The 23,740-nt window shown below is 46.2% G+C and overlaps 1 protein-coding gene across 2 annotated transcripts in view; it reads left to right on the top strand.

The window, feature by feature from the left end:
• Positions 1–23,740, top strand: part of PLXNA4 (plexin A4) — a 414,284-nt gene that overhangs the window by 232,770 nt on the left and 157,774 nt on the right. Inside the window, exon 4 of one of the 2 annotated variants that reach the window (XM_053977322.1) lies at positions 179–199. The exons of the other annotated variant lie outside the window; for it this stretch is intronic. Coding sequence (XP_053833297.1) covers positions 179–184 — 6 coding nt within the window. The 3' untranslated portion in view covers positions 185–199. Of the gene's footprint in view, positions 1–178; positions 200–23,740 lie in introns of those variants that run through there. 2 annotated transcript variants of the gene reach the window in all.

The raw sequence follows: 23,740 nt of genomic DNA, 5'->3' as shown, positions 1-23,740 counted from the left end.
GAGACAATCAACATTGTCAGGAGTAGTGTGACAAGCCAGCTGCTGTGATCACAGCTTTCTCTCTTTCTAATTTCATTTTCATTACTTATATTCACATTCATAACTTCCTCTTTTAACTGTTTTTTTTTTTTTCCCATCCTCCTGCCTCCCTCCATGGCTCATAACATTTTTTTGGAAGGAATGAGACATAGAGTGAAGGTTCAGAGTGTCTCATGCATGCAGAGCTTTCCAGACTGCTGCTTTTGCCATCCCCATCCCGGAGATGAGATGCGAGATGGATCTCCTTTTCCCTTGACTTGTTTGACAAACCTAATGTGCAGCTGCATAAAATATTTTCCCTCCAGGCAGTGGAAATGTCAAACTGTGTCTCTGTTGGTGACATGGGCGTATTTAAATAGGGTTTTTCTCACCAGACAGCACTTTAGGGGACTTTGTCCTGTCAAGTGTCCCCCAGTGTTGGACACTGCATGGGATCTGGAGCACACTGCACACACACATGCCTGGCACAAGGGGTGATACAGCACTGTCTCTAATGTGTATTTGACCATTATTTTTACAGGATTCATGTGGTTGAAGCACACACTTCAATCTAGATTACAAACAGAGACTCTCCTATGAAGGTAGGCAGAGAGAGTTGGGGTATTCAAGCTGGAGAAGGATATGGGGAGACCTTCCAGTGCCTAAAGGGGCTCCAGGAGAGCTGAAGAGGGACTTGATACAAGGGCATGGAGTGATAGGACACAGGGAATGGCTTTATATTGACAGAGGGAAGGATTAGTTTGGATAGTGGGAAGAAATTCTTGGCTGTGGCACAGGTTGCCCAGAGAAGATGTGTCTGCCCCTGGATCACTGGAAGTGTCCCACGCCAGGTTGGACAGGGTTTGGAGCAACCTGGGGTAGCGGAAGGTGTCCCTGCCCATGGCAGGGGGAGTGGAATGAGATGATCTTTCAGGTTCCTTCCAACCCAAACAATTCCATCATTCCATCAGTGCATGAGCTGGGGCACACACTCAGAAAACACACCGGGCGGAGGCTCCACAAAACACGGAGCACAAAAAGGCTGCAAAACAGGTGAAATACAAGCAAAACACTGTGTCTCCCCAGACATCACAAGGCCCTCCTCTCACTGACCCCCTACACCCACAGCTGCACACCCACACCCTGCTCCAACACCCTCCCCGTGCCACCCCGCCATGCCGCGAGCGTGACGCTCTTTGTGCCCGCGGTGCCACGCGCTCCGTGAGGCCACGGCAGAGCCTCCTCAGGGCACCGTGGCATGCCCTGTACTCCTGCATCCTCGTGTCCCCACAGCTCTGCCCGGAACGTGCTTTCCTTGGAGCAGATGCCCGCTGTGTACGGATCCACACCCCAAACACAGCGCGCGGAACTGGGCAGAAGGGCAGTGCTGGCTCCTTTCCCCTCCTTGCAGAGGAAGCACCTTCCCGACATCAGCTCGGTTCTCAAGCTTCACCAAGGGAAATTCAGGTTGGATATCAGGAAAAAGCTTTTCCAGAAAGGTGATAAAGTTCTGGAATGGCTGCCCGGGGAGGTGGTGGGGTCACCACCCCTGGATGTGTTTAAAAAGCCTGGATGTGGCCCTGGGTGCCAGGGTCTGCCTGAGCTGTTGGGGCTGGGCTGGGCTCGATGCTCTTGGAGGTCTCTCCCAACCCAGGGATTCTGGGAATTCTGTGAATTATGTTAATGGATTTTTTGCTGCTTTTCTGCCCAGGTTGGGATTAAATGCGTGAGATGATATTTCTTGTTCAGACTCAAATGTTTATTAGTTTTTATCTATGTTATGGTCTCACAAACTGTGAGTTCTACGGCACTTCACTCTAACAAACTAAAAATGGAGCCCCATCTCTCTCTCTACAAGGCCTTTTAAGGATAAACTGCCCAATTAAGAAATGACACCTCAATTATTTTCACTTTTAACCCAATAACCAACCACCCGTGCCTGCAATGTGGACTTTTTTATCCAATTACACAAAACCACCCAAAGCCATGGAGAAGGAGGTGAAGAAGAAGGAGCAGCCTCTGCCCCAAAACCTCCATCTTGCTTTATATCTATTAGTATATTCTAAACCCTTAAACTCTGAGTTTGCCACCCTGTGATATCACACACTTCTGTTCAAACTCCACCCCCACAATCCCAGTTCTGTCATTCCATTTTGGAAGCTTCTCCACGGCCTCAGGTCAACGCAGTGTTCTCTTGGGGGTCAGTGCCTGGCAGCACAGAAAACCTAAAATTCCCAGCAGCCAGGCTTCCAACATTCTGTGGATGAGTTTTCTGGGAAGGATGAGTTTTCTGTGCGTTGCAGATGTCAGCTCGTTGTGGGGCATGTTCCTCCTCGTTTCTTAAACTGCTGCCCCTGAAAAATTTTTTGTCTTGGAGGTGTTTTGACACAGAAGTGGAGATTCTGAGCCTGAAGAGGAACATATAAAAAAGAAACCCACAGGGGAAATGGTGAATCATGCATTAAAACACGCTGGGAGTCAGGGATTTCATTCTAATGCCATGGGACAACATGCACATGCCAGTGCTTCCAGGATGGCCAGAAATGCCTGATTTGCCCAAAGAATCTTGTTCCGTTGTCTCTTCTGTTTCCCTTCTGATCCTTTAAGCAGAAGAGGACTGCCTTCCTCTGTTGATGCCCAGTATCCATTTGAAAATAGTGTAATCACACAGTGCCATGCTATATTCAGTCTCTCAGCTCCTTCTCTCCAGGGAATCAGTGTCAAGCAGCTCTGGCTAAGAGCTGAATGGAATCTTCCATCATTTTCTCAAGAGAAAGCAGAGTAAGAGATTTTAAAATCACTCCTAGGTGCCACACTAAAATCCAGACATCCCCGGACACTCAAGATTTATTCCGGGGTCTGTTTTTAAACTGGTGTGATTAGATCTGCTCAGCATTTTTTATGGTGCTGTTCTATTTATTTATTCATAGTTTTTATGTCTGTTTAGCTGCTCTTGGATGATGCAGAGTAGTAGCTCAGCTAAAAAAACAAAAAAAAAACAACAACAACAAAATAAAGTTTTAAACTGAAATAAAAGTCAACAAACAACACACTCGGCTTGAAATATGCTAGTTGAAATTAAATTCTGGTTGAAATATGCTAGGTTAAATTAAATTCACATAAAGCTTGTGTGTAAACAAGTCCAAAGTCTAACTTTACTTCTATGGACATATAAACTGGTGGTTTTGGATGAGCCCTGCACTCAAATATGCAATTTATAGTGCTGAAGTTTTGCCCCACAGTGTGTGGGCTCTGGTGATGAAAGCCACATTTTTACCATGTTGTAAGAGAAGAAACCAATGAAAATTGAGGTTTGAGACTTAGTGCATAGAAGAACACAGTTTTCCTTTGCTTTTACTGGTTTATGACATTTTTACTAAACAGAACAAATGGAAATTAAAGGAAAGCAATGCAAGCAAACCTTTTCCCAGGGTGGGGACTGCAAAACTTGTGCAAACAGCATTTGCAAAAGCAGCCCTGCAGGTTTTACATCTTGTCACCAACACCTAGAGCATATCAACGTTTTGGAGCTGGCTGTAACACGTGCCTGGGGGAATAAACACAAGGATACAGCTAAACCAGGAATATAAATATAAAACTAAATATAACTCCGAGAAAGAAATGCAGGAGCTGTAACTTGTCAGGTATTTGCTCTAATGAAGGTTGATCTGTGAGGAATTAGCACCAGGGAGATCTGCACACCAGATGCTCCCTAGTCCAGGGCTGGGGACTTTTAACTCCAAAGTCCACCCAGTGCCAGCTCTGTGTGGCACAGAGGTGTCAGGAGAAGCTCTCATCAGCCGCTCACCACTGTGGATCTGTGGTTTAACCAATCCAGGACTCAACCACCCCTGACTAACAAGCTGCTGATGTAGGTCTGGCCACTTCTCCACAGCTGATCTTAATTCCAGCTTTGTGGCTGGTTTAGGTTCAAATCAATGAGCAAGACCTGATTTGTTTCTCCTGGAGATCATTAATGGACCCTTCCCACCGGCTTTTTGTGATGGCAAGGGTTGTTTGATGATCAGTGAGCTCTGGAATTCAGCAGAAGGTAGGAGACAGCTGAAATCTCTCCCATGGGAGAAAGAAGTCTTTGGTTTTACTTAGGGCAGAAAAAAGACACCACAAAATCAAAAGTACAAACCTCCTTCTGTCAGTGGAACAGACGTGGCCCAATTTCCCAGTGTGCTGAACGACCTTGGTGGAAATGCAGAAAATCAGGTCAATGGTTAATTTTCATCATGGACCTCACTGACCTCCTGGCCTTCAGGCCTTGCTAGTGCTGTCTTGAGCTGTTTACCCTCATCTCTCTTTTTTCCCCTCTGCCTGCTTCCTTCTTCCCATCCTCCTGGATCTGGTACCCAGAGGTTCCCTGTGTCCCTGCCCATGGCAGAGGGGTGGAGCTGGATGATCTCTAAGGTTCTTCCAGGCCATTCTGTGGTTCTGTGATAACCCACATGTGGCTTAGCACAAGCAATTCTCTAAGCTCGGTCCTCTGGACTTATGGGATGGGATCAGCCACAAGGAAGTGGATCCAGAACAAGCTGAGTTACAGGTGTTTTATCCAAGCAGCATCCCATTCCATGTCTTTCCAGCTGGCCTTGAACAATTCCTTGTAATTGTGCACTCATTCCTCTAAGTTAATTTCAGTGATAAATACCTGATATGCAGCTTAACAGGGAATCTGTTAATCAGGTAAATAATTGACTAATAGCCAGGATTCTTGGAAGTCTTGCTGGGATTGCCTCTGTGTGGGGACAGAGCAATTCATGCCACCAACAGGATCCTTACCTGGCATGAAACTGTTTATTAAAGCAGGATCAGGATTATGAAGCATAAATTGCTCCTAATTTCATCAGCTTTCTTTGCTGCCCCAGGAGCCTTTCCTTGTTTGTCTTCCAGACTTTGTTATTTAACCAGACACTGATCAGGTGACGATGAGATAATTGCTAGGTATCAAAATTAACAAATCAATTAATTAAACAGGAGACCTAGGACTTCCTCTGGCCAGCAGTTCTCCTCCACTTTGCTGAGCTGGAACAGAAATCACTACCAGCTTTATTTGTGCAGAGTTGTGTGATTATCTGGGCAGCACTTGCCCTCTTGGGAAAATTACATTTGTTTGTATTTGCTATGCTTTTCCAGAAGTCCTCCAAAGGTTTGTTTGGGACTACGAGCCAGCTCCAGATGAACAAGCTGAATAGATAAGGTTGTCCCAGCCAGCTGGGGTCCAGGAGTTTGCTCATTGTCCCCTGCCAGTGACCCTGCTGTCACCACCCAGTCCATGGAAATTGTGGTTATTTTCCATTCAGAGACAACTGGGAGAATTTTCTGGAGGATATTCATCTCCCAAACTTGCAGACTCCTGCCTGCCCACGGTCCCCATTCCCCATCTGCTGCACAGCCTCCCATTATGCAAATAGAGGCAGCTTGCTTCAAGTTTATTTCTTAATTTAATAAAAGTAATTTAATAAATCTTAATGCGATACATTTCTGGTGAATGAAAGGACAGCTGAGTGCACAAAACAGCATCAGCTGTCAGACAGCCCGAGTGTTCTCCAGAAGCTCAGACTGCTCCAGGAATTGTTTCTTTTGAGAAGACTTCACCAAATCAGATCTGTAGCCATGCCTGGACCTTGCTTTTGATCATGGCCAGGAGGAAAAATTAAGTGACCCATGACTGAAATGGAGCCAGGAGAAGGAGGAGATGGCTGGAACGAGAGGGAGCTGTGTGCAGTGTGACACTGGATGTGGTTTTCTGGCTGGGACCACTGTGTCAGCTCTCGTGGATCTCCCCTCTGTCCCTGCACTAGAGATTCCAGCTCAGTGCTTTCCCCCTGCTTGTCAGTGACAGCAGAAGTGAGTGGGCATTGCATTTATCCCCTTCTGCAGAATGAACTTCCCGGTGCAGCCCACCCAGATTTGGGTGTGCAAGGCACCAGAGCAAGATGTTTGAAAGGATCTTCTTTTTGGGTGTGACAGTTCAGCCTTGTGATCCCGACTTCCCAAGAATACCCACAGGATCTGATAAGACTTAAATCCTGCAAGGTGGGAGTGGACTGTGGCAATCTCCTAACAAAAAAAAAAAAAAAAAAAAAATCACAAATAAAAGCAGGGACTTCCCTGAATTAACTCCTCTTTAAAACAGAGCAAAGGATAAGAGGGGCTCAGGTCTTTTTAATGTCTCCACCAAGGGGACATATCAAGGCTAGAAACACCTGCTTGAAAACCAGCAAAATTCTTGTCTGAGAGTCAGCTCAAGTGAGGTTTAAAGTCTGTATCCAAAGGCATCCTGAAGAGGAGGGTCAGCATTTAAGAGATTTTGACAACTTGCATCAAGGCACCCTAAAGAAGTTTTAAGGTTTCTGCAGAAGGGGCTTTACTGTACATGTTTGGATAATAAAACAATCCCCATGCTGATAACCATAAAAATGTCTAAATATGAGAAAAAACACCATCCACAAGTAAAATTTCCCTGCCAAGTAGCAAGGATATATCCTTCAGCTGAAGCAGGAAATCAAAATGGGAACTGCACTATTGAAACTTTGGCAAAAGCAAAGAGGAAAGAAACAATTCACTGGAATCTCATTATTTGGATGTCATTCCTGCGAGGATGATTATTCTGACTTGTCCTGTGTCATGAAAACCTCATGCAGAAACTTTTGTTTTCCCCATTTTCTTCTTTTTTTTTTTTTTTCTTTTTTTGCATCATTATCATTAAAAAAACCCAAAGCCCAATCAACAAAATACTGCCCTGCCTTCATAAGGAATCTTTGGGTCAAATGTTCAGCCACTTGGAAAAAATATGTGAAATAAAGCACATGTATGTGCTGTGGAGGCAGTTGCTGGGTGATGGGTAACATATGCAAGAAACCAGCATCCAAATGCAAAAGGAGGCTCTGGAGGCACCAACAAAGATGTATATTTTTGGTCACAGAGACAATTGTGCCTTTTATTTTTTACCTCATTCAAAATTTTTCATGAATGCATTCATCTCCCTCTTAATATCAGTCTTTTATTTATAGATTTTTATTTAAAACTTGACTGTCATAGTTTGGGGAAGACAATGAGACCAAATTTGTGTCAGTTCTTACTCTTGTTCTCTGTGTTTCCAGGAATAAAAAAAATTTCTGTGTCTCTGTGTAAATTTATTAAAGTGAAAAAAAACCCCAAATGAACCCAAACCAGAAAAAAAAAAAAAAAACAAAACAACCAAACAAACCCACCAAAATACCAAACCCAGAAAATCCTTAGATTTCTTTTTCTACAGAATGAAAAAACTGTTTAGGCTGGAAAAGACCTCCAAGATCACCATGTCCAACCATTAATAAACCATTTCCAAAGCCACTACTAAATAACGTCCTCACGTGCTATGTCTATAAGTCCTCAAACCCGGAGCAGAAGAGCCATTATTCCTCCTGATGGTCCCTTGTTAGGCTTTAGGGTCATTAGGAAGATAAAAGAGAAAATTCCTCTTCCTGCTGAGTTTGAGTGTGTGGGAGGAGCGTTTGAGAACTCACATTTCAGGCCCAAAGATCTTTTCAACCATCCAGCAACCCTTGGCCTCTTTCCTGCAGGTGCCTCCAGTAAAACTTCCATGGGAAGCATGGGAATGGAGTGCCTGGCTAATATTAGCATCTGGGAAGGGCCCTGAGCACAGAGATCCACTCTGGAAAGGAGACCATGGCAAAAGGCACCATCTGTGGAAGAGCAGAGTCATCCTCCCTTGCAATCACTCAGCGCTGCAAATTCCCAGAAAATTCCTCCTTGTGCATCAGGCTCGGGCGCTGGGAGAGGACACGTGGGGCCGTGGGTGGGTGAAAAGCACACAGACTTCCAACAGCTGGCAATCCTGCTGCCACCCACGGCAGAAAAAGGGCAAGAGAGTTGGAAAAACACCAGGCCCAGCAGAGAATGCCAAAAACCCGCCTTGCTCCCGGCGTCCGGCTCATCTGCAGCGGGGTCTTGCTGACACAGGGTTGGGTTTTCCCTGTCCTCCTGCACCCTGATTCACTCAGGGATTGTTCCTGCCCCAAATGGAGGCTCAGCTGGTCGAAATTCTCGTGCTTTATATGACAGAGAACTAAGATGGCCTCGTGAGGTTACGGAGAAAAGGGATGCAGGCCCTGGAAGCGGCATCCAGCAAGGGCTCAGCTGCGTGTCATCCGTGCAGGGTGAACAGGGGGAGATACAACGTGATGAGATGGGCTGTGAGGGGGAACTTATCACCTCCAATAACTCCTGGGGGTTTAGCACTAGAGGAAACTGCCAGAGATCCAGCCAGGAGCTGTTATCACCCCTGGTGGGAAGATCTGGCTTGGCCCTCGCCGACCTCATTTCCCTGGCAGCATCATCCGGGTGCTCATAAAAGTATCAGGGAGATAAAAGAGGTATCTTTGCAAGAAATGTCTCTGTTGACTGCCAAAGAAGCTCTTTTTTCCTCATAGGAGCTTTGTTTTCTCCATCTGAGTCTGATTTTGTCTGACTCTCTCTGGTTTGGATGCAGTTCCCACATCCAGGATACAGGAGGAGGGTGGAGGAAGTCTCTGGGCTTTTCTCAAATTCACCATCTCTCACCTCTCTCTTTTTGGAACTGCTTTCTATTTCTCCTGTTTTTGCTTGATGGGAGTCCAAGGTGGGGGTTACCATTTATTCCATTAAATTCCAATTAATTTACTTGCTCCCTGGTACCCTGCCTCATGTATCCATTAGAGGGGAATTGAGAGCCAAGGGAGAACAACTTTGATGGATGAGACAATGTGTGTCTGTTCCCAGGTGCTTCTGGACAGTTCTCTGAAGAGAAATTTTTTACCCAGTTTTTCACCGAGTGTCCCTCACACTTGGCCTTACCAGACTCGGTCTAATTTTGCAAGGGAAGATGCAGAAAGTCCTTGGCAGTTATGCGTCAGGAAAAAAAATGACAAAACTCAAGCTTTTATTTTAATTAGACTTTCCTCAGGAGATGCAAATGTATATAAATCCCCAGGGTTTGGCTCTGATAATGTGGATTCCCAAAGGGCTCAGCCCCAAGTGCTGAGAAGTGTGCAGGGAAAGGGTCTGGGGTTGACAAGAGCAGTGAAATGCTTGTGTCTGTCTTGGAGAGTTGATGTGATCATGGCTTTCTGCTGTGGGCTGATCTCGGATTATTTAATCTTTTTCTTCACTCTAACGTCAGTGATGGCAACCCTCTACATCCCTTTGTGGATCTGGACACGAAGGTGCCTAAATAATTGTCAAATTAGGCTTGATTTGGCTGTGGTGGCCTCTCCAAGGGTGCCTGAAGTTTGGCACTAGGTGGGCCTTGGGTTCCTTCTGAAGAAAGATTTATCCATCACGGCACAGGAGCCAAGTACCTCTTGGGATATCCCAACCACCTTCTGTGCTGGAGCCTCTTTCCTCTTCCAGCTTTGGGCCTGTCTTGAAAAATGTTGGAATAGAAAGAAGAAAATCTCTTGAAGCAGCACATGCCCCAGTAAGGCTGACTCTGGTAGAAGTGGTGATGGGTAATCACAAATATATATTTTTAAAAAAGCTCTGGTCAGGAGGTCACTGGTAAATCAAGTTTCAGCCAACCCTATTTGCTTAAAACTGGCTCCAGTTTTATTCATGTCCCTTTTGTAGCCTTTTACATATTAATACAAAAGATAATGACACTGATGAATATTGTCCAGTGAATGCAGGGAGGGGCCTGATGGGAAAATGAGCCATTATCTCCCCTTCCCTCCACATCCAGGTGCAACCTTCTGTCCATGTCTCCTAGAGGCCCCAAGTGATTTATTGATACGGCAATCTGATTTTGGTAATTAAAATTGATTTTCAGCTTAAGCTTTGTAAATACAATGATCCATAACAAACGTGGGTCATGTTCCGGGGGAAAGTGGGAAGAGGGAATCAGGGAACTGAGGATGCCAGGAGGAGTGATGTGGATGACAGACAGTGCTGGAGGAGCAGAGAGGCAGGGTGAGGTCTGTAAGCTGGACTGGGCTCTGCAGGGCATCCCATAAAAGCCTTGCAGAGTCCCTGGGAATGTGCTGATCCCGCTGTTGTTGGGTGGCAGCAGGACTGCCCTGAACCTGGATTCCAACGTTATCAGCTCTGGAGGCTCCAAGGGCTGCCAAGAAAAGCAGCTGGGTCTGGGAGCAAAATATTGCTTGCTACTGAGACATGGTGTGGAAAAGGAACACAGGGAACAGCTGGCTCCTGGGATGAGCTTTGGGGACTGAGATTTAAATCCCATCACTCATACCCTCTCCTTTAACCCCCTCTTGATGGAAATCCACAGATCTCAGAGCAGGCCCAGAGGAGGCCACAAATGTTCTCCCTCTGCTCTGCAGCCAAGCTGGGAGAGCTGGGGGTGTCCAGCCTGGAGAAGAGAAGGCTCTGGGCAGAATTTATTGTGGCTTTTCAGTACTTAAAGGGAGCTTAGAAGAAAGAGGGAGAGTGGCTTTTTACTGGACAAATCCTGATAGGAAGTGGTTTAAAACTAGAAGAGGAGATATTTTCATTTGATGTTAGGAGGGAATTCCTGGCTGAGAGGGTAAGGAGCCCTGGCACAGGGTACCCAGAGCAGCTGTGGCTGCCCCTGGATCCCTGGAAGTGTCCAAAGCCAGGTTGGACAGGGCTTGGAGCAGCCTGGGATAGTGGAAGGTGTCCCTGCCCATGGCAGGGGTGGCACTGAATGATCTTTGAGGTCCTTTCCAACCCAAACCCCTCTGTGACTCCATGAAATTTTTCTGTGGCTACAGCTGAGGGTTGAGAGCAGAGCATCTCCTGCTGCAGGGCTCTGCCACCACCCCTCCTCTGCCCACTCAGTCCTTGAAGCATCCATCTTTCCCAAAATTTCCTCTTTCCCTGTGGGGGTGGCCTCTCCTTTGGCAAGGACAGGCTGTGGTCACCCTGCACGTGCACAAAACTCCTCTGCTTCGGACGTGCTGTGGGCAACACGAGCCAGAGGGATCTGTGCTCCTTTTGGCACCGATCTTGGTGAGCTCAAGCATCTTTTCCTGCTTGTGCTTCAGTTTCCCCACTCATTCAGGGCAAGGAAAGTTGGTTTTCCTTCTGTGAGCAGGCTGTGCTGCCTTTGAACTGTACCTCTGTCTGGAGGAGGAATGATGTCCCTGGGCTGTCCCCATCCTGGGCACTGATAAACTGAGCTCTGCTGGGAGATGTGCACGTTGCAAAGGGCTGGGAGCTCTCTGAAATCCGAGCAGAAGAGATCTCTAAGCCTGAAGCCCTCCACCTCCTTCTTCCCCAGGCCAAGCACTTAAATCACTCCCTTTTGAGGTTGAGAGGGAACATGGCAAGCCAGCCCACACACTGGCTGTTTTCTGCTTCTGAGCCATTTTTCTAAGCCAGCCCACTTTTGTAGCACGGCTGCTTCCATTAGCTGATAATCTCGCTGTACAACTTCTCCAATTGCTTTTGGGAAATCTCAGTGCATAACATCTATTACTTTTCCCTTGCCTACCTTGGCAGTAATGCTGCAGCTTCAAAGAACTCCCCACAAGTTAGTTAAGCAAAAGACCTCCTGCTTGTAAATCCATGCTGGCTGTCTCCTCTAATCCAATTATGCTTTACAAGGTGCTTCCCTCACTAAATCCTGAAAAATTGTTTCTGATATTTTTACCCACAATTTATGTTAAGCTCCTCGGTGTATAATTGCTTGTCTAATCGCGTGCTCCTATTTTTGAATAATGGGGTTAGGTTTGACATTTCTGCAGTTCTCCTGTGTCATCTGAGAACTGCTAAAATGTTATTACTCAAGACTTCACTCACGTGTCTGTGCTCATTTCCTCCAAAACTGAGGTTTGTGTACCTGAACCACATCTGCACTGATGGCTTTGGTTGTCATTAATGTCCACTCGTCAGCTGAGCCCTCTTTTTGATTCGAAACAGGTGAGAAATGCAGATGAAGTAGCACAAGTCCTACTCACAGTAGTAGTTCTGCTTCTACTCTGTGTATGAGAGCTGGGACTTAATTCAGTCTCCACCTTCAGGCACCTTCAGCAAATGATGTGGGGCCTTGTGCTGAGGATCTTTCTGGCAGAAAAAAAAAAGAATTCCTATTCTTTTCTGGAGAAAAGAATGCTCAGGGGAGAGTTTATTACACCCTACAAATACCTAGAAGGAGCTTGTGGTGAGATGGGGGTCAGTGGGTCAGGCTCAGTGACAAGTGACAGCACGAGAGGAAGCAGCCTCAAGTTGTGGCAGGGGAGGTTCACATGGAATATTAGACAAGATTTCTTCACTGAAAGAGTGGTTAAGCATTGGAAGAGGCTGCCAAAAGCAGTGGTGGAATCACCACCTCTGGAAACATTCAAAAACTGAGCAGATCTGGCACTTCACCCTATGGTTTAGTGGGTACAGGGGTATTTTGATTGCAAGTTGGATTTGATGGTCTTGGAGGTCTTTTCCCATCTTAATGATTCCATGGTAAGGGACAATGAAGTGGGTCTCCCACACCCCAGAATCTGAAAGTTTTGCCACTCAAATCTGGGATTCTTTTGGATTCAGGAAGACATAATACCCCTGAGGTAGGAAGCTGGCTTTAAATTTTGAGGACACCAGCAGGTAACAGGCAATACTAGAGGAGGGAGCTGAGCAGGAGGAGGTTTATTTGCCTGCCCTTTTCCTGTTTTCAAAGGCAGCAGCAACTTCCACGGCAAATGTCTCTGTCTGTGACAGTGGCATCAGCTGGGAGTGTTTTTTACACAGCATTGGCAGGGAGTTCTGTTGAGATGTCACATCGTCACACAAGCAAGATTTAGGGAATAATCCGTGATGTGCCATCAGCAACACCACGGGTTTGAGCCAGATGAAGGAAAGTGGCATCTTCTTGCTGGCAGCCAGGCAACAAAAGGGAAGGAGCTGTAGTGGGGATGGAGCAACAGATGGGTTTGAACCTTAAATAGACTGGTCTTTTCAAACCAAGAGGAAGAGTGGTGGTTCCTCGTGCTAGAATCCTTCCTAGCCAAATATCACATTTGCAATCCTCAGCCTTTCCTTAAAGTTTAACTAGAAAAAAAAAATGAGGAGAAAAGAGCAGAACAGCTTCTCTAGCAAATCTCTCTTTTGAGGCTGATGTTTCTAACCTCTAAAAAGGAGGAAACAACCCCCTAAGCCTGAGCTCACACAGCCAGGTGAGATCCTGCCTCTCAAACAGCACCGAGCAGATTCCAGTTTCCAGTCCTGCTGGATGAAGGAATAGTGGCTGCAGGGACCTGGAGGAAACAAAGCAGAAAAGGTAAAAACTGAAAACCAGTTTGTTAAAGGTGGAGATTCACTCTGACCCCCCTCCTTTCCCAATAATCTGTCGGGTTCGTCCTGAGCTTATCAACATCTGGCAGCCAGGGGAGCTCAAGGATGCTCTGGGAATTCAGCTTTGTTTTCCAAGCCTGGGAATTCTTGTCTAACAACCAGGAGAGGTTTTAATTTCCTTCCTTTCGGTGGACAATTTGAAGAGCATCTCTTGTTCTCATGAAAGGTGAAAATTAATTGTCCTCACTCACCATTTCTGCCTCTCGGAATGTGAAATCCAGGATTTCAGTGATCCCTTGTAACAGGGACAATCATTTCTCAAGCAGGGACAGGTTCTGCAGAGAGCTCTCCCAGACTTCTGCTCATTAATGACTCCTTAATGCTGGCTCATATATATTTATCCAAAATATGATCTCTGGAGGATTATTCTGCCTCAGACCCTTCATCTCCTGTACTTTGGGTCCAAGTTCTGCTCACCTCCCACCCCTCCAGCTGTCCCAGATAAACTGCTACCACAGGTATTTCCAGCAGAACTCCTGATCCTCTAATTCCTTTCTGGGGGAAAGGTTTATTTGGAAAAAAGATTATTCTTATTGCTCCGAAACCAGCTCAGCATTTCTAAATTCAGGTGCACAACTTGCAAATTACAAGTTTTTTGCCTCCTCTCTGATGTGCTGAGCCTAAAAACAGCTCCTTGCAATCTGTCAGGGCTCAGTGGACTGAATTCTGTGAACCAGCATCTCCCCAGAGAGGTTTAATTTCAACCCTTGCAGTGGGTCCTGGCAATGATTCTCTCCATTGTTAGACAGAATTTCCCCAGGACAAGGACTAAGGTGGTAATTTATGTTTTAGTCCTCATTCTTTCATTCGAAACAACATTCCTGGTGATGCATTTGCAAGCAAAAGCAGAGAAAAAAAAACCACCCTCAGAAAACATGAAATAATATTTCAGCTTAATGCTTTAATGTGATTTTTAATTTAAAAAATAATAACTGCCCAGACATTTAGAAGACTTAAATTATTCAGATTATAAACCATTCTCTAGGTGCTAGAAAACACAGATACCTAATACGAGGCCCTGGTTTTTATAGGACACTTTCCCCTTTTATGAAGCATCTCACTGGAGTTGACAGCAGAAATAGGAGATGGAGAGGGCTAGATATTAGTTTTTATTAAATCTGTCAATTTCTAAGTAATTAAGGAAGCATTTGATAATAAATTGTACTTCTAAATCGTGCTTTAATCTCTGTTATTTTGCCAAAATGGTTTCTTAGTGAGCCTTTATGCCTAAAAGCACCCCTGGGCATTTGCTCCCCATCTGTGGGGCGATGGGGGAGCTGGTGGCATTCAGATCAGCTTTTGGCTTCCCCCACCTTGTCACTCAGAGAATAAACCTTCTGATAGATGGCAGTGTCAATAAAAAGGTTAATATTTTTAAAATCGAGATAGATCTTTGTTTAGCTGCCATTTTGTGGCAGCCCTGCAGTTCTGTTAGGAGGAGTTTGCCCATCCCTGGGTTGACTAATTGGTCTCTGAGCTATCCTTTGCAAGAGGGGCCATGCATCAACTTCTGCTTGACAAACTGTATGGAAAAGTAAATTAAAAAGCACAAACAGTGCCAAGGAAATGGAGAAGTTAATTCTAAACTATAACTAAATGTTCTGGTGAAATGGAATTTTATTGAGATCTGACCTGTCTGGAGTCATAGGAAACTGAATCAATTAGATTCTTTTATGAAAGGTTTATGATTTCTGCAGACATGATCTGGGGGGAACTGTTCAGTCTACATTCCAAAAAAAAAACAATTTTGATGATTTTTCATGGGCTACTCTGAGTTTGAAGTTAGGGATTCAGATGTGGTCAAGTTGTAGGAACTACCAGTGATGGTCTCACTGATGCTACAGAACAATGTCTTGGAGGAAGTGAGAAACTGTGTTTGCTCCATCCCTGGAATGCCCAAGGTAGGTTGGACAGGGCTTGGAGCACCCTGGGACAGTGGGAGGTGTCCCTGCCCATGGCAGGTGGTGGGGCTGGATGAGCTTGAAGGTGCCTTCCCACCCAAACCATTCTGGGATTCTGTGAAATCAGTAGGAGAGGACTGGGGGCTTTTTTGAAGCCCTGCTACCTGGTCTAATTAGGTGGGGATTGAATTAATTACTCTCAGCTTGGAAAATATCTTTTACACCACCAGTCAACATCCTCCTCTTTCCCAGAGTTTCCAGCATCACAAATGCTCTAAATCTGTGAGAGATTCCAAAACAGCAAAGAATTTGGATTCATGCATTAATATTTGAGAAATTGCCATAGAATCACAGGATCATTCAGGCTGGAAAAAACCCTCCAGGATCATCGAGACCAACCATTAACCCAGCACTGCCAAGGCAAACACCGAGCCATGTCCCCAAGTGCCACATCCAGGTGTTGTTTGAACACTTCCAAGGATGTGATTCCACCCTCCCTGGGAAGGTTCCAATGTCTGAGCACTCTTTAAGTCATTATTTCCCTGTGAATTGTCTTAAAAGCCTGTGCTGTCAGTAGCCCACAAAAACTCTGATATAAACCCTCAGGAAAATGAGGTGGAAAAGGGAGCCCCTAACACAGCAAACTAATTGCTGGGATGTTTATGCATCAGCAGAAAACAAAACACACCTAGGGCGATGATAAAGTTCATCTCTGCTGTCTGTGTGGCTCATCTGGAAGAGGCAATTCATCCTTGTCTGGCAAATATGGCAATTACTGTCCCAGTCCCATTACAGGCCTGGTCACCGGGTCAGGCAACTTGTCTTGTGAAATCTGCATCCTGACAGAGAAAATGGAGTTTAAAGCTGAGCGAGACGAAACCCGTCTGCAATAATAATAATAATAAATAATAAATAATAATAATAATAATAATAATAATAATAATAATAACAATAACAATAACAACAACAACTTTTCACTTCACATAAAGCCTGTGTGCCTAGCTAAGCTCTTTTCAGCCCAGGCTGACAATTATGGTTGGAACTATTTGGTGACTACTTATAAATTCATGGAATTGAAAGCTAAAAGAGACCGGCGTGATTGTCTAATGCGATCTGCATAACTCAGGTCACAGAGCTCCTCGGGGAGATGTCTGCTCTGAGCCCTCAGCTCAGCAATATTTCATATCTTTTAGGAAAACAAACTGAGCTGAGCTAAATGTTTCCAGGGATTCAGAACATGCTTTTCTAAACATCCCCCATTAGCGCCAGGCAATCCCAGCAGTCCCAGAGCTTCACAGCATCCTTGGGAGCTGCAAATAGGATCTAACTCTTGCTGTTCATAGGGGAAGGAAAAAAAAAAAAAAAAAAGCCTGCTCCAGATTTATCCCACCTCCCTTCATAAGGAATGGGAAGAAATAGTCCTTGGTGGAGTTTGTGTCCATTTCAGAGGTGCTTTGGCTGCAAGGAGGGAACTGGAGATTATATAAATTCTAAATAAAGGATCTCTGGCCAGGGAGGGATTAGAGCTGGGCTCCTACCTGGCTTGTATTCCCTTCTTCCCAGAATATTTCTGTTTCCAAAGTTATAAATAAGATCTTCAGACAGGAAAGGATGTTTGGAGTTGTTGATTCAAGGAATGATGGCTGAAACAAGAAATAAAATAAGCATTAAACCTCACTTTCCCTTCACCTCCTTTTGGGACAAACACCCAAAAAATCTCTGTGTCCTCTGGAGGAGGTAAAGGGACAAAAGCAATGAACTCTTGTGTTTTTCTGAAACAAGAGCCAAAAAGGTAACTCCTGGCATTAAAGCAGGACATCTACAGCTCTCCTTAGGTAAAATCCCAGGCAGCTGGAAGGAAACTCTCCTCCTCACCTATTATTTTGGTGAGATTTGAACTTGATTCTCATCTGGCTTGATAACACATCCCTAATTTCCTGCTCTCCATAAATGCTGAGGAAACCACTCTGCTGCCTGTGCCGGGTGAGGGCTTTTCTCCACGCCTGCTGTTGGGTTAATAAACCAGGGGCAGGGATTGCTGCTTTGGGATGAGGCAGGCTGTAATCCTCGGGAAGCAGAGGTGAAATTGCTCCTTCAGGACATCCATTATTGCCACCAGGCTGCACCCATGTGAGCAGGAGAGAGACAGACAGACAGATGTCATAGATCCGTAACAGGCCGGGAAAAGCTGTGGTTATAATTTTATGGTTCACCGGTGTGAAATGGAATCTGATAAATAAAAGAAATGCTCCCCACAGCCCCTTTGCTGTGCTGTACAAACCTGACAGGGCTTACAAATGCCGTGAGCTGCTGCCAGGCTGGGGGTGTGCACACACAGGAACAGCTCAGGACGAGTGGGATTCAGGAGTATCAGCACCTCTGCTGATCCTAAGGATGCCACAAGCCTTTTGTGGCTGGAAGGAGGCCAGACCCAGTGTCCAGACCTCAGGAGAAGGGATATCAGCTCACCCAGCTTCCCTGTGCTTCAGCCAGTCTCTGCATCCAAGGGTTTCTTAGCCAGGCCATGTGTGGCCACAGCAGTATTTAGACAGTGGCCAGATTGCTTAAATAAAACTGGTGTCAGTTCTCATGCCAATTAAAGGATGAGTGTGTTTGACCTTCAGGCAGCCACATCAGTGCTAGGTCTGTCTTTCTTCTCATCCCTGTTTATTCCCTGTTCCCTTCCTGGAAGGGCCTGAGAGCCACAGGTGAGAAGCACTGTTGTGATTGTGCCTGCACTGGCTGGAGAAAAGGAGGAGTAAAGAGCAGCAATGAGAAGGTCACCTCTGCTCCTGAGATGGAGAAGCCAAGTGCCCTGAGCTCTCCAAGGAGACTCCAAACTCTTTGAAGCCACTGGCTTCTTTTTGGGATGAGGGTGAGACATGGATAAAGGGGTTCAGGGGATTCCAAACTCTTTGAAACCACTGGCTTCTTTTTTGGGATGAGGGTGAGATATGAATAAAGGGATTCAGGGGATTCCAAACTCTTTGAAACCACTGGCTTCTTTTTTGGGATGAGGGTGAGATATGAATAAAGGGGTTCAGGGGATTCCAAACTCTTTGAAACCACTGGCTTATTTTTTGGGATGAGGGTGAGATATGAGTAAAGGGGTTCAGGGGATTCCAAACTCTTTGAAACCACTGGCTTCTTTTTTGGGATGAGGGTGAGATATGAATAAAGGGGTTCAGGGGATTCCAAACTCTTTGAAACCACTGGCTTCTTTTTTGGGATGAGGGTGAGATATGAATAAAGGGATTCAGGGGATTCCAACCTCTTTGAAACCACTGGCTTCTTTTTTTGGGATGAGGGTGAGATATGAATAAAGGGGTTCAGGGGATTCCAAACTCTTTGAAACCACTGGCTTCTTTTTTGGGATGAGGGTGAGATATGAATAAAGGGGTTCAGGGGATTCCAAACTCTTTGAAGCCACTGGCTTCATTTTTGGTGAGGCATGGATAAAGGGGTTCAGGAGGATCAGCAGTGTCCTGCCAAGAGGCAGAAATGTCACCTGCTTGTGAGCCAGCCCTGCAGGCAGGTGCTGGGGCTGCCCCACCAGCGAGGAAGCTTTGCCCTCCCAGCTGCTGGGGGTGGAGGGGATGAGAGAGTCCTTTGAGCTGCACAGGGTGCCTTGTGTTTCAGAGGTGCTCTCTGAGCACCTGGCACTGCTCCTTGCTCTCGTTTCTGTCCGCTCGCATTACCTGCCAAGCACGGCTCCCTCCTTTGTGGCCAGGGACAAAAGGGTATTTGGGGGTTGTATTATTTGGGTTTTTTTTGTTGTTGTTTTTTTTTTGGTGAGCCCTGTGAAACACACCTGAGCAAATCCCCCAGCCCAAACCCTTTTGTAAGGGCTGCCCACAGGGGAGGCAGGTGTAACCAGAGCCCTGGAGCCAGCGCGCCTTTGATCTTTGAGGTGGAGGGTTCCTTTAAGGTGCCTTAGCGGGCTAATCCCACTCTCTTTCAGGGTGCCACTTTGGGAACCACCTGGATGGAGTTGGCAAGGGCTTTGTGGGGTCTCTTGGGTCCCTGTGCTTTGTGCCCAGGCCAGCTGGCAGCGTTGACCTTGTAGTCATCCAAGAACACCATCCCCAGCCCCTGCCCCTGCCCCCCTGGACAGCGTTCCTGCTCGCCAGCGGGTTTTGTGAACTCAGGGCTTGGCTGGAGGAGCTGAAACGGGATCTCCCTGTTTCATACGGCACCAAAGCTGTACCTCAAATCAAATTTGAATAGTTCCCTGCAGGGACAAAAGTTCTGTTTCTCTGCAGAGCCTCATGCCAGCTGTTTTTTTTTTTTTTTTCCCCCAGGAAATCTGGGCTTCGGGTCTGTCGTTCCATAAAAAGAAAGGTGCAGTGGGAGTCTCGTCTTTCTGCTTTGGCTGGAGAGAAATGTGAAAAAATTCACCAGAGTACAAATGAAACTAATTGGAGGAATAAGAACCTTGTGTGCTGCTGCTTAGCACAAGCTTAGGGATCGTGCAGAGGTCTAAATTTAGGGTTATTACCAGGAGTCAGGAGGTTTTTACAGCTCCACAGGTTTCCCAGTGCCCAGGTTGATCCTGTCTAACTTTGGGCTCTTCACCAGGGAATTTAGGTGTAAAGCTACAAAAAATAGGCACTGGTTAATGCATGGCTCTTCTGAGGATGACCTTGCACACCTGAGACCTGAGTTATCCTACATCTGAAATGCTGGGGAACACGTTCATGATTTAGGAGCATCCAGCCTCCCGCTTCAATGATTCCTGAGGGCTAGAAGGGGTAATAATAAGGAATGTTGAATAAATCTGAAGCTCCTGATTTGGGCCAAATGGCATCTGGGCAGTATGATTATATGAAAAATAAAATATTTTTCAAATCTGTAAGGAAATGATCCATTCTTGAAGGAAATAATGACGTTTTCTTTATGGATGCCCTATCTTTACCTTTCCACACAGTGCTTGAGACAACTCCACAGGCTGTCCCCATTAAAAAAAAAAAAGTCCCAAACCCTAAAAATAGCATGAAGAGATCTCTGAAATGCCTTAACACTTGGCAGCTCTCAAAGAGCCAGAGGGTTTTCCTAGTAGTATTCTCCAGGGATCAATATTGGGCCCAAATCTATTGAAAACTTTCATGAATGAGCGGGAGGTTGATATTAAATCCCACAGATAAAATATTCAGTGGAACAACGATTAGCTCAGCATTAGCCATGACCAGGGCACAGTGGTTGGGCCACTTTGGCTCCCTCAGACAAAACAAACACAAACTTTGCTGTGTCACAGGAAGGAATTTAGGTCAGGCTGGGAAGTGGGAGACGTGTCCTAGAAAGCAATGACTGGAATGGATGAGGGGCCCATTCCTTCACATCCTTCCAAAGGGTTTTTTTCCTCGTCTGGCCTGTTGTAGAAGCAGGTTGACATCATCCTGCACCCTTGGAGGAGAGTGGGAGAGCTGTAGTCTGTGGCCAGATGGGAAAAGCAGGACTAAATTATTTATAGGAAGTGGGAAGGTCCTCATAGGGTTTGAAAGCATCTCAGGGTTCATTTATCAGTAGGAACGTTGAGGAATAACTTGATCAGGGTCTCTGAGCATCTTCACGGGGTGAAAACAGCAGGTTAAAGGGCTTTACAACCCGGAAAAGAAGACCAAAATAAAGATCAGTGGCTGGAATCCAAAGCCTGATGAATTCACATGAAAAGTAAGGCTCGTGCAAGCTTTTAAGGGTGTGAGTGATTAGCTGCTGGGACAAGCTGCCATTTGGAGGATTCTCCCTCTCCTGGTATCTTCATATCCTAATGGGAGGTCTTCAGCTGAGGCAAGATGCTTCAGCTAAACCCAGATTATCTGGTTCAGCCTAAGAGGAGGTGGGTAGTGGCCTGTGATGTACAGGAGGTGAGGACAGATGACGTAGTGGTCCCTTCTGATCTTAAAAGTTATGCATTTATATGATCCCTGAATTAAACACCCTTGGGCTTTCGTTTTATGGCAAGATGAATGCCTGGGAAAGCTGGGAAAACACGTGTAGTGCTTCATCCACTGAAATGTGGGCACTGGGATGGAGCAGCCCTCGCTGCACTCAGTAGGAATTCTGCATTTCAAGCCCCCTTTGTGAGTTAAAACCACACAGAGAGGGAGCTGGGCTTTGCTGGGATCTTCTTCCCTCTAATTCCACGCCAAAACAAACAGCAGGGGTATCTAAAGACAAATAGATGTGCCCCAAAATAGTGGCCTGTGTCTCTGCCTGGCCACTGCCCCTTTTGATAGCACTAATTACCCCCCAAACCTTGAGGGCTCCCACAGGTACCAGCTGAGCAGGGAGTGCTTGGTGCTGGGATGACCCCAAGAGTGTAAAAGTCCTCGTTTCCCAGCCCGTGCAGCCAAAGAAGGAGTCTGAAATTCGTAGGATCGGCTTCTCAGGGTTGTTTATTTTTCCTTATCTATAACATTCTTTCTCTGACCTGCTGAGCTCTGTCTAGCAAGGAGGCCACAGCAATCTGTGTGCCCTCTTGGGCAGAGTTTACATTATATACTCAAAATTACGTGTACTATGTTTACAATAACGTGCCAATATCTATCATTTCTGTTGGACAGTGTGTCTCTAACTTAAACCAACAGAAAAGTGTCACCATCACAGCAAGACATGGAGGAGAAGGAGAAGGAGAAGAAGGTCAGGACACACCCAAATCCCTCCATCTTGACCCCCTGAACCCCATTCTAAAAAGCCCCAAAATTCTACTTTTTCACCCTGTGTTAACTCAACTACCACACTACTCAAACCCTTGTGGCTTGTAATTCCTCACACAGAGTTGGCAGCTTTTTCCACGGGCTAAAATCAAAGCCACAGGTCCTTTTGACTTCATGCCAAGGTCTCCGAGCCCCCTGCCAGGGTCTGGAGACAGCCAGGACAGCCAGAGGGATGTCCTGGGCTCCAACAAGTGCTGTCTGCTTTTCTCTCCTTTAATAAACTGAGCCATCAATTTAAGGGTTTGGGAATAGCCTGCTTCACATCTTTCTCCCTGAATCCTGCTTAACTCTTGAGTGAAACCCTCAGGAAGGCTGCTGGTGGTGAGAGCTCTGGGGAGGCAGAGGTGCTGTGATAGCCCTGAAAGCCCCAATTTTGGGGCTGTGGGTTGGGCTGGTGTGTGTTTGCTCAGGAGCAGCTGCAAGCAAACGTTATCACGGCTCTCCCTGCCTCACATCTGAAGATTCTGGGGCTGCAGATTAACCAGTGTGACCTCAGAAGTCTTCAGCTGATGCTATCACTCTGATTGATGCTACCTGTGGAGCTCCTGTCAGAGAGATTTGAGGGCACTGCATGGAGAATGAGGTGTAAAAGGAGATAGGAGGAGAAAAATTGGGGTGGGGAGTGCGTGCAAGTGTCTGGGAGCAATCCAAATGCCCCTTTTTGTGGCAAGAGATGTGGGCTCTGGGGAGCTGTGTGAAGATCAGTGCCACTGCACACTCATCAGCTAAAAACAATCAAGTTTTATGAGCTACCTGCCTCTGATAAACAATCACAGGTCAATCTGATGTGTTGTGTTTGTCACCTGGGATGAGCCTAAGGGATGTGGACGCCCCTGTGGCTCAAACTGAGAGGTGACACCCTGCTAAAGGCAGTGATTTAATAGTTTTTGGTGAGATAAGAGCCTGAGAGCCCAGGGAGGGGACAAGGTGGTGAAGGCCACAAAGAGATGACCACGTAGCCTCTCCTTTTGCCCAATATGTGGCTAAAAATGGTAAATAAATTGTTAAAAGAGAAAGGATGAGCACAAGACTGATGAGGAGTGGCTGAGGGAGCTGGGAAGGGGCTGAGCCTGGAGCAAAGGAGGCTCAGGGGGGACCTTGTGGCTCTGCACAAGTCCCTGCCAGGAGGGGACAGCCGGGGGGGTCGGGCTGTGCGCCAGGGAACAGGGACAGGATGAAACAGCCTCAAGTTGTACCAGGGGAGGTTTAGGTTGGATATTCAAGAAAATTTATTCATGGAAAGGGTGGTCAGGCACTGGAACAGACTGCCCAGGACAGTGGTGGAACCACCATCCCTGGAAGTGCTCCAAAGCCCTGTGGATGTGGCACCTGGGGACACAGTCAGGGGTGGCCTGGGCAGGGCTGGGTGGGACTCGGTGACCTTGGAGGGCTTTTCCAACCTTAATGATTCTGTGATCAGAGGTACAGGGTGGTTTCCATGTGGGAGGTGACTGAAGAAGCAGGAGCTCCTCAGCCTTGAAGGAGGTGAGCTGGGGTGTCTGGGGAGATTGGTAAACTCAGGAATGGCAGGAGGGGATGGATAGGAACTGACTGCTCAACCCCTCTGCAAATACAAGAATTACAAGGCATGAAATTAAACTGTTGAAAAATCAAGTCCTGAACAAATGAAAGCAGGTGATTCCTTCAAGCAGTGGGCTCTGGATCTGTGAAAATCCCTGGCAAAGCATGCTGTGGATGCAACAATGCAATTTCAAGGATAAACCAAAATTTAAAATAAATAAATAAATAAATAAATAGCTCTTCAGGCTATGATGGAGAAACAGACAA

Source organism: Vidua macroura, chromosome 5 (assembly GCF_024509145.1).
Source record: "Vidua macroura isolate BioBank_ID:100142 chromosome 5, ASM2450914v1, whole genome shotgun sequence".
NCBI classification, from domain to species: domain Eukaryota; kingdom Metazoa; phylum Chordata; class Aves; order Passeriformes; family Viduidae; genus Vidua; species Vidua macroura.
This window is presented reverse-complemented; position numbering and strand designations above follow the sequence as displayed.